This window comes from Anabas testudineus, chromosome 21 (assembly GCF_900324465.2).
Source record: "Anabas testudineus chromosome 21, fAnaTes1.2, whole genome shotgun sequence".
In the NCBI taxonomy this organism is placed as follows: Eukaryota; Metazoa; Chordata; class Actinopteri; order Anabantiformes; family Anabantidae; genus Anabas; species Anabas testudineus.
The window spans coordinates 22,282,765-22,294,153 of record NC_046629.1 but is presented as its reverse complement, the minus strand read 5'-3'; the positions used below and the strand labels follow the sequence as shown (position 1 = coordinate 22,294,153).

Below are 11,389 nucleotides of genomic sequence, written 5' to 3'. Positions count from 1 at the left end.
TATCCCTTCAGTATGGAGTGGTATCTAGCTGAGAATGCCGTACACATGATGTCCCACTGTCAAAGCATCCCCAGATCATCACACTTCTACCACCATGCTTCACTGTTGGTGTTAAGCAGCCATCTATCATCTTTTCATGAGCTCTCTTTCTGACACACTCTACAGTTTGTTCTTTGATTGGACACCTCAAACTCATCAGGCCACAACACTTGGTTTCAGTCATCTAAAGTCAACTGTTTGTGCATCTTAGTCCACAGAAACATTTTCTTCAAATCTGTCAACTCTTTTTTTGTTTGTTTGTTTTTTTTCTTGGCAACTCTTCCCATGAGTCCAGCTGACCGGAGTCTTGTGTGGACAGTGTCTGTGCACACTGGTTTCTCTCTCATCTTACTCAGTGATACAACCAATTGAGAGCAGTGAGGCATGTGTTTCTCACGGAGGACACTCGTAAACCCTTGTCCTTTTGGACAGGTAATTGGGGTTTCCACTATGGCTTCTATTCTTGTTTGGATACAGTTGTGGCACGTCTCTAATGCTTTCATTTCGTGGCTGCATCCTGGAGATAGTAACCTTCCCTTCCTAGACAAGTATAGACTGGCGAGTTTCTAAGGAAGCTGCTTCTTAGTTTTAGCAGCAGTTTTAGTCACTCTCCCTGTGGAGGAAGAGCCAAATATAAACTCAAACTGATGGTTTACTGGACATAAACCTGTTTTAATGTTTTAATACTTGAGAGGGCAGACATGATCATTTTAAGCCAATCCATATATAGAGTTTGAAGTTGTAAAGTCTTCAATCTCGATTAAGTAGCAAATTGAGGTTGTTTTGAAATTTGTATTTTACATTTCAATGTAAAATTAAATAATACCTACGCATTTCCAAGCTTTTTCTTTCCAATATAAAAAGATTTGGCAGTGATGCAGAAGCCATTGGTCAGGAGTGGGTCAGTATGCTATGATATCAGGCACGTCAGAAAAATCATGAAGACGGGTCAAAATTGTAAATTTTCAATATGCCTCAGAAAAATGAAAAAAAAAAATAAAGCAACAAAGTTACAGTACCACAACAGTAAATGAAACCTCTTTTCTTCTTTTAGCTCTGTTTTGCTCTTCTCCAAGTCTGGAAGGAAATACCTGACTCTACAGCTGCTCAATGGTCATTCAGCAGATAGTTTGTGTCTTTGCCATTTGATGCTGGACAGATATTGCAAATTGGGTTGATCACATCAGAAATTTTTTACTGAAAAGAGTTTCATGCAGCTGCTGGAAACCATGTTGATTGGAGCAGTAAGGCCAAATTAAACACAGTAGAGCTGAGGGAAACTCCAGTCGGGTGATAATTCTCTGTCGATTTGTCACTATGAGCAATGACTTTCACATTATGTAGTCATTTCATCTATTGTTCATGTAAAAATATGAACTAGTGCAGGTTAATTTCAGCATAATAACTGGATTAAATATAGAATCATTTACGATTGTTGGTGAAATCCAAATATGCATTACTGAAACTGCTAGCACCTCCCCAGAAATAACGTGTCCTCAGTGACATCACTGGTAGAGACTGACCCAACACTGACGTTCAACGTACCGTTTATTGCAGTAGTAGTATCTTAATTTTCAACTAATGCAGTAACACAGACCAGTCACCCAGGATTTAATATTCCTTGGTCCAGAGGAGCTGTGAAAGGATATTTCAACAAAGAAAATCAGTCCATTTCAGAACACCCATGTGAATGATGACATGTTCATTTTCATTGTTTGCCTGAAGCACTTTGTACACAAAAAAGACCAAAGGGGAATTATGGCAGAAAAAACCCAGAGAAAGACAGGGAGGCTGTAATAGAAATGTATTATATGAAATCTGACAGTCCAAATTTTTCAGAGCTATAAAAAAAGCAAACACAGCATTTAAGAGGGGTCAGAGCTGAGAAGCTCCTCTAAAAGTTATACAAGACTGACCCCTTGTGTTTTTCCTTATTTACTACAACTGCAGGTTATATTGCAGCAGGCACTTTGAAACAGATAGAGTTGTAAATAGATAATATAGTTATCAGCTGCAGAAGAGCTGATCAGAATAATTTCAGCCAACTCTGGGTATGTTTACTCTGAGCACATTTATCATTGGATAACACAGCAGCAGCAGCAGCAACACATGCACATCTATGCATGTATTATACTTTTAACCACCTTACTCAGCATCATCTGATGACTGTATTTCAACACCCACTACTATTCAAAATGTTAGAACATCCTTGTTTCTGAAAGAAAAGTAGATTTCATAACAGTATGTGGACATGGGTACTGTTGTACATTGCTGAAACCTATTTTCTAATAGGCCCCAAATCTGCAAACGATAGTCCTCTGTTCCAATAGCATGTTACTAATGCATGTTTATCAATTTAAAAAGCAAGTTGCAACATATGTTTTTTTTATGGAAATTTCTAAGTGAGCCTAACTTTAAATTAGAGTATAGCCTAGACATAAACATATCACCAATATGTTATGAATGCACCAACATGGTGATCAGTGGAAACACAGAAATAGATTCTTCATATATTAATGTCTTATGTGTCATTTACAATGTTAACATTTCTCACAGTAAGTGTTGTGCAGAACAACTGACACCGTGACTGTTCCAAACATGGAAGGTATATAGTTTTATTCTGAACTGTGGATTACATTCATAGGACAGTCATGAAAACAGTGACATTATTAAAGATATGTAGGCTTATAAACCTAGATCCATACAGGATTTCTACCTTCCACTCCTGATGTAAGCCTCTGCAAAGGAATGTGATCCAATAAGCGCTTTGATAAGAAAACAAAACGCTGTGGCAGACAGCTTCTTCAGACTTGGCAGGAATTCGGGGTATGCAGAGGAAAAGCAGTCAGTGAGCAGGTCAGGATCACCAAAGTTAAAACTAAAACGGTATCTGACTCAGATTTGTGGTCCTTGGAACTCCAAAAATGTCTTCCCTCTCAAGGTTAATGAACTTCCAAGTTCTCACTTAACCTGCTTCCTGGAACACAGCCAGGGCTGCAATAGTGATTCATAAAACTGCATAAAAGAATTAATGCTTCTTCTGAACACTAAAAAACAAGGAAGTCATTACCTTGTTTGCATCGATTTACCACGGCAAGAACACATTTCGCTTGATCAATGCGTTGGCATGTGTTGTCCTTGATCCTGGAATAGGCCACTCCAGACTTCTTTATTCTATGAATCCTCTTCCTCTCATTGATAAACAACAGCAAAGCTTTACCAGACACAATGTAGAAAAGCATTGGACACTGTATATACAAAGTCAGTATGCAGGAGAAGCGTTCATTCTGCTAGTAATAATCCAGTAGCCTGTACACTGTCCAAGGCATTATCATAGAGACATATAGAGACAAATATGTACTTTGTTGGATAAATTGAAGCAATGTGGATAATGATTCAGTCGCTACAAACCTATTTCAACTACATTAGAAGTACTAAAGTACTCCAAAAGCAACAGATATGAGTGAGTAAGCAAAAAATAAAATATGCACATAAATACACGCGACTCCACAGATGGTGTCGGGTTTAATCCTGAGCCCTGGGCTTAGAAAAAGGTATCTTTGACCAGAATTTCTTCTTCACTGGAATGGTGAAGCCACGACCTGCAACAGAACAACGCAAAAAAAAAAAAAGAAAAGATTTTCTTAAATACAACAATTTCTTAAATAATAGTATAGATATAATATATAATTTACATAATCTCTGTAAATTTACAATTAAACAATACAAAGCATTTTTTATCTAAAGCAAGTCATGCATGCACACAATAATCTTTTAGAAACATCATACCCTGTCTGCGTTTAATGCACTTTCTAAAACACTCTTTGCGGGATTGGAAGTTATTCTCGTTTCCCCCACAGCCTCTGTAGTAGAACGAATGGCATCTCCTGGTTTGGGGGTTGTATGCAAACCTCTTCTCAACCGTTCCTCCGTCACATGTTGCCGCTTCCATGGGTTGGAGGCACACTTTATCTACCTCCCGCACTGTAAACCGGAGCAAGAGCAACAAAATATCAAATATTAATTAAATGATATGAAAATTATAAATAAAATATCATGTATAATTGCTGTATACAGTAGTATATTCTTTACATTGTGCATCATTAGTTTGATAGCTGAGCCAGGAGAACCCCACGATAAAGAATCTCTCTTTTCTTTTTATCAACATCTTTTAACTTTTTCCCAGTCACTGAAAGTGCACTTCATCATATCACCATAAGATGTCACTCTTTAGTTTCACCCTGACGTTGTGACTTTGAAATTCAGATACACCCATTTTAAGCTGATGACAAATAAATGTCACCCGACACGAATTACTGACACACAACATTATCAAAAATTATTCTCTAAATCTGTGTAATTTCACTTCCCACTTCGCTCCTTGTTTTAGAAGTTTGACTTTTCATGGCAGTGTTGTTTCTGCTCGAGGCCTTGCTGCAGAAGTGCAAAAAAAAGTTACTTATTAAAGAGGCCGAAACTCTTCCTGAATCTTTCCTTCTCGATATTTTCTGACAAGAGTGAAATTGAACTCTTAGAATTATAACTCTTTGGAAGAGTTGAGGGAGGCCGGACAGTCTCCCCGTATTCTCCTGTCGCTGCACAAAAGAGCCTTGAAACACGACAAGTTTGATATGTGCTCCCTTGCTGCTAATACACAGAAAATTAGTAAGTGGGAATATGTGACAAATGGGCTGTGGGAAGGAAGGAGACACTGAAAGACATTGTTTCTGCCCTTTGCCTTTCACAACAGAAGCAATTTTGCAAGCTGTCTGCCATCTATGCATCAAGGTGCCCTGACATTTAATTTTACTTTATTGACCTATAGTAAAGGGATTGTCAGCAGTACACACTGGTTTAAAAAAAAAAAAAAAAAAAAAACTAGCTTAGCTTGTGGTTTAGATATAAATCTGATTCAATATGGAGTAGCTGCTACTCTAAGGACAAGATGATCGATTTAATAACACCTTACTGACGTTTAATTATACTCTGCAGTGTGTCTATCCTAAACATCTCACTCTCTGTGATTTTGGTAATGAATTGTACTCCATGGCTTGTGCTTCGCTGTCTACATGTGTGTGACAACACAAAAAGTATTATATTTCTTCCTGATCAGGGTCACTGAACTAAAAATTGTAATGAGCAAACCCAGCAGGCGGAACTCTGATGTCATTCAGCCTGAAAGTAAAGCTAGTGTTATTCTATTGGTCCCAAAGAGCCAGTGTGGGGACTGTACGAGATAATATCCACTGTGTCTACTGTAGAGACACCAACTGATCAGAGCTCCCAGGAAAATTCACAGTTTGTATATTTATGAAGCAACTCTGCAAGGTAGCCTCTTGGGTCTACAGGAAATCCCACCTCATCTAGAACTTTCTGTCCCATTCTGTCGGATCACATCGTACAATACTTTCTTACCATTTGTATCTTGATTAGCACTGTTCAGTTGCACCTGAGGTTCGTGTACACCCAGTTCTCCTGAGAAACAAGCACAGATGTCAGCCATGTAAGGAAACAGGTCATCATTTCAAAAAGCTTGCTTTAATAAGATGAGAAGACTGATTAGTCTTCAGTTAAATGCACTTCAGACCGCCTTTTTGTGTGTGTTTCGTTTAGTGCAAACACTTTTGAATAGAAACTAGCCTTGAGACATAGCCAGCAAAACTGTTCCCCCCTGATTGGCTAATACCCCCCTCATACACAAGCCCTTTCTCATGCAGCAGCATCATGCATATGATCATGCTTACCACTTGCACTTAATCTATCCTTTAACTAAACCTACAAGTCCAACAGGAAGCCTCTGTGAGCCCCGTGGCACCCACTCCCCAGTGCGCCAAATAGTGATGCCAACAGATAAGCGTCAGTATGTGATGTTATGGTATGAGAACATGTTAGGTACACATATATCTCCTTGTGGCACAGTAAGGTGTCAGTGAGTCTTACCGGTTACTATCGCTGGCTGCACAGCATCAGATTTTATGACCATTGGTGCCTCACTGGGTTTTACTATATTGACAAAAAGGACGGAAAATCATCAAAGTGAAGTTGTGTCTCCAGTGTCGCTCCAAAAAACATAAACCCAAAACACTAGTAGCTGTGAGCCAGGCCTTTTACATCAACTATATTTAGAACAAATCTCATTAAATCCCAGTGATCAATCATAATTAAAATGTGTTTAATTTCATTAGTATCAGACTAGAGGTGCTTTTGGTCTGCAAACAGATACCATCTACTAATGAAAGCAGACAGAGCCATCTATCTGAAATTGTTAAACAAAGAAAATGAAAAATCACACAAGCTTTTCCAATTGATTTTCACTAGAGTACGGAGCTGTGGGCAGGACCGGTCACAGCTGAGTGACTTTCTTGCTGTTTTCTCTGACAATTTCAATATCTAAACGACTTCTAAGTTGTGCCTAAGTCGAGCGTAATTGAACCTGTTTGGGCCACTTCAAAACGATTTAAATGCTAAATCAAGGAGGAATGGGATTTCATGGTCAGCTAAAATTCATCCGAAAGTAAATTTTTGGAGGTACAACTATTCTGATTATGTCACCTCGCTCTGAAATAGGTTTTCATTTGTTGTGTAGCAACTGGGATCTGCTGTGTCTCAGCTGCCTGTGAACCCTGAAGTATAAAAAATGATGCATCGTGCTTTGAAAGTAAATTCAAAAGCAATTATTTCACTCAGGTTAAATTAAAGAACTGAAAATGGGACAAACTACAATTAGAAATCTTGAGTTATGCATCTGCAGAGAACTTCGAAGGCTGAGGTGTTGATGGTTGCTTCTTTATAATTCACTTCCACTTAACCTCATGTGTGTAACATTCAGAGAGACTGGACACAGTAGCTCCACATATCTTATCTTATCTGTGGTTGCGGTGACAGCTTGCAATGTTTGTTAGAGTTTGCTGTAAAAGAACTCGACCCACCTGGGCTCTGACATTTTGCCTGGCAGGCCTCCATTCTCCTGAAATTGTTAGCATTGCCGAAGCAGCCGCCGTAATAGAAGTGCTTGCACTGCTGACTCTCGCTGTCAAAAAAGTAGCGCGTCACCAAGCCTCGACAGGGGCCAGGAGCCTCCGGTAAATGACACGGGTTCTTGTCATCTAGGAAATGAAGAAGTAGAACAAGTGTAAGAAAGCAAAAGCTGAGTCTGTTGCCAAATAAATCAATAGTAAATGTGTGAAGTTTCTTTAAAATGCACAGTCAATATCGCATCTTCTTCTTTAGCTTTGGTTTGAAATCTAAAATGTATGACTTTAACACCAAAGTTTGGAACATAAGGACACTTTGTTTCGTGGTGGATTTATTGGACCAAGAAAGAAGGGAAGATTCAGACAGGAGAGCTGAACTGGCTTCAACTCTCCACATTATTCAGTATCAACTTCACTTTGTTTGTATTGATTAGTGTTACTTTTACACTTTCTTCTTCCAAGTTCGTCTTTTTCTATCTTTCTTTTTAGTTTTTGTTCAGAACTCAGAGCTCCAATAACTCCAATGTTTTCTCCAACTTCTTTTGTAGAAAGAAAAAAAAATGACAAACTTCACTGACTCAATTGAATTTTCAGGACAGGGAACATCTACAATAAACTGTACTTTATATACTATGTAATATCTAATAGCTACTGAATAACTCCTGAAAGAGAACACTGAGAACAATACCACCCAACAAAATGTTCACCTTACTGGATTCACATGAAGGGGAGATGTATACTACGTGCACTGACTCAAAGTGTGTGGAAAGTACAATATGCAGTGAATGACATCAATGGTCATTCACTGACAGCTCCTGGTACAGTGACATTTCCACTGCAGTCAGGTCTCCGATTCAGATTCACTCCCAGTCTGCAGCAAGCTGAAACTCAACACTTCCTGCAACAGCTTCCTTATGTTGCCTTGTTCCCAGTGAACCGCATCTCCTCCTCTCCTGTCAAATATTTTCTACCTCTTACCTCAGCTCTAACTCCCTGTGTTTCACTTCTCGGCAGTTGTCGCCTATATTATTACCCTTGGGTCTAGGAGTTTTGGGATAGGGATCTGCTGGATCTGAGCTCCAATTCTCATCTAAATTCTGCCTCTTTTATTGTCTAACATCATTTTGGGTTGTAGTACAGTTTTGTTTCCTGTTTGTCTACTTTTCCTTGAACGCGGTTCATATCTGTCACACAAATCACTTCTATCGTCTTTAATCAGAAATGTGTTATAATGTAATAATAAAATCATATTTAGACATTTTGGAGTGTGGAGCACTGCATGGAAAAAGACAGCAGAGCTGTTGTGCAAGGCTGTGGGGAGTCATGCTGTTTATCTGAATAAGGAAGCTGGTGGCTAGGCATAAGCTTGATTCAGGCCTCTAACACACTAAGGCAATAAGTAGAGTACACACACACACACACACACACTAACGATCTTCTTCTTCTTCTGGAAGAAGTGAATAAGCATAATCCTCAAACTATTGCTTTGAGCTGTAATGGTCACCCGCTAGCTTGCATTCGACATGCAGCCTTTACCCGTTTCCAAATAGATGATTACAGTTGGCTGATCACAGAGCGCTGCTTAACATAAAATCAATCACACTTGCCATAAGCCAAAGCACAGTTGTGCTGAGACGTCTGACGCGTGTGTTGATGCTGGTGCCTGTCTGCGCTCACTTTGCCGCGGTAGCTGAGGACTTCACCTAAACGTGATAATGATAATGATGCGACTCTATTTGGTTTATCTGTTAAGTCTCTGAATAACCACACTCTAGTGAAGGGTGACCGTGATTGAAACACTATCACTACAACATCTAAATACATTTGAGGAGGTGACTTTGACTTAAAAGCATGGGCAAAGAGATGTGTCAAAGGCTAGTCTAGCACTCTCTCTAGAGCAATGCGGTGATGAATAATTCAGGAACAAATCTCTATTAAAGCTGTGAAGGTGGAAGAGGTGATTTGTGTTTTGAGAAGAATTATCGGTCAAGTGCTGGGTGTGAATCATGCAGTCCACCGTTCAGGGGAACTTTGGCTGCTCTCCAAGGAGAACCTCAATATTTCCAGCACAACAGATTTTGAGGGCTAGCCTGGTTTGCCTGTGAAAAGACCCATCTTTTTATGATTGCTTTGATTCTTTGGCGGCTGGCTTACCCAGAATGGGGAGAACAATGAATCTATTGAAAACAAACTGCACTCTAGTTTGTGTCACCCAATCCTTCTCTTATCTCTGCTCCGTTGCTTTCCCCACTACCCATTTTCTGCTTCCAACTATCTTCGACATATTTCAAAGTGCTGACATAGTCTTGCTGAGGTCTCCTGTAGAGAAAAGATAACTGATCTCTAATGGAGTAGAAATTTAAGCTAAGTCAGGCGCATAAACAACAGCGGCCACTGGATGGAGACAGACATAGTCCATTCACAAAGAGTCTGGGCTCCAACAATATCAACCTCCCTGTACTCCATTCGACTTTAAATATCTAGGGGAATCAGCTAATTATTAGTCTTTCAATAAAAACCAATGAAAATTGAATGAGATGTGTTCAAAAATCTTGTTTGGTCCGATTAAACATTCCCAAAGACCAAATGATCAATTTAAAGTCATGTTAGCTTGCTTTTAAACAGGATTTAATACTAATCAATAATAATAATCAAAGTTTATTAATTAACTACTTGTTTTGGCTGCACAGCGTGGGCTCACATGTCCTTACCAATCTAGCCCTCCTTACCATGTGTAGCAGCATCATATGGGTCGTGCTGTTCATTTTTGTGTCCTTTTCCCTTTGCAGTTGTTTGTTCTCACAGACTGAGCATAAGGCTCTAAGCCAAGGACACAAAAGTGCACCTGTCACAAAGAAACTGCGTGTGTGTGTCTGTGTGTGTGTGTCTTTGCCCACTTCAAGCAACGCTGCAAAAGGGAAACCAGACCAAACGATGAGTTAGGGACACTATGGTTGTGAGTCACAGGGGTTTCAGTAAAACATCAGGGCTAGACAGTGAAAGCTTTTGCAAGGCTGAAGAGATTAAGAAAAAAAAAAGTATCCTAGACACTAAGCAAGAATGCTCTTTATGTTGGTCGGTGACCTTTATAAGACCAGGCTTGTTAAACCGTCTGTGGCTGTTTCACCACGTGTAAGAACCACGAGAAGGTATAACTAGCTGACAGGTGTAAAATGGCACTGATTTGACGATAACAGTCCTGCTGTCCAGGATGGGTAAAATACCACGCAGCGCACAGAAAAGAGAAAAACAAATAAAAATAACCTTTAGTTCTGGAGCTTACTGCAAGTTAGGTGTATAATGACCTTTTCAAATGTGTGTAGGTGATAAATGAAATCCTTCTCAGAAAAGTCTGCACTCACCTTTTGTTAGTGAGCCATGGGGTTAAGAATTTAATGTACAGTATAGATGCTTTATACAAAGAAACGTTCGACATCACAGTGTAAAGACAAGGACGAAACAGCAACATGCTTCACGTATAGAGTGTACTAAAATATGTGTGGGCGCTGCTAGTCAGTGAAAATTCAAAGACAGTTGTTAATGTTTTATTTCAAATTAAATTAAAAATGCATTAGACTTAATAAGGCAGACACAATCAATACAACCCTAATTTTACTGCAGCAGTGCTCAAGGCTCCTAATTTTCTCATTAATGGTTTCATTTGTTTGCAGTGACCACACTCAGGTCTGCTGTTTGTAAAATATACTGTGCTCCATTCTGTTCTTACAAAGCAGTGTTGGACCTCTCCCCAGGAGTACCGCAGCTCTAAGGCCAGCAACATGACCTCATTCAACACTATTTCTGTCCAAGATGTCTTATTTAACGGCAACTTTTGGATCTACTGCAGCTGCTTAATTATTTCTGTATCATCTTGCTGCAGCTCTAACTTGAGGTTCTACAGTGTTGACACCTACAAATTCAATACTTAATATATAAAAACATTAACTTTCACAGACTTTTACAGTTATTTCCCCACATTTTAGTGTGATAAGCTTTGGCATGTGTGGAAACATCATGTGAACATGTTTTACAGTTCTGATCCACCAAGTGCACTAGGTAGGTTTGAGAGACTTTTCGCTGCTTTATATGATATGTGTGAGTATGTGAAGACAGAAAGACATGCCTAACTTCAAACATATTTTTGCAACTGGATGCAGCTGCTTCAGGCCTATTGTTCATTGCATTGTTCAACAATAAAGTTATTTAATAATACGTCCAAAAATCGACTTTTTCAGAAAGCATACTGACCTGTTTTTACTAAGTACCCTCACGAATTATGCTGGTGTGGTCCATTGCAGTATATATTTAAAAGAAAAGTAGGCAGTAACAGTAATCACAAGCAGACTTTTGGCCCTTTAACAATTTCTTTGTAGGTA

The 11,389-nt window shown here is 39.2% G+C and overlaps 1 protein-coding gene across 2 annotated transcripts in view; it reads right to left on the bottom strand.

The window, feature by feature from the left end:
- Positions 1 to 2,633: 2,633 nt before the first annotated feature.
- tfpia (tissue factor pathway inhibitor a) overlaps positions 2,634 to 11,389 on the bottom strand; it is a 29,235-nt gene continuing 20,479 nt past the window's right edge. For both annotated transcript variants that reach the window (XM_026376341.1, XM_026376342.1), the window contains exons 3-7: positions 6,969 to 7,145; positions 5,980 to 6,042; positions 5,455 to 5,514; positions 3,829 to 4,023; positions 2,634 to 3,641 (exon numbers count right to left, since the gene is read on the bottom strand). In XM_026376341.1, the coding sequence (XP_026232126.1) occupies positions 3,565 to 3,641; positions 3,829 to 4,023; positions 5,455 to 5,514; positions 5,980 to 6,042; positions 6,969 to 7,145 (572 nt within the window). In that variant the 3' untranslated portion in view covers positions 2,634 to 3,564. The remainder of the gene's footprint in view (positions 3,642 to 3,828; positions 4,024 to 5,454; positions 5,515 to 5,979; positions 6,043 to 6,968; positions 7,146 to 11,389) is intronic.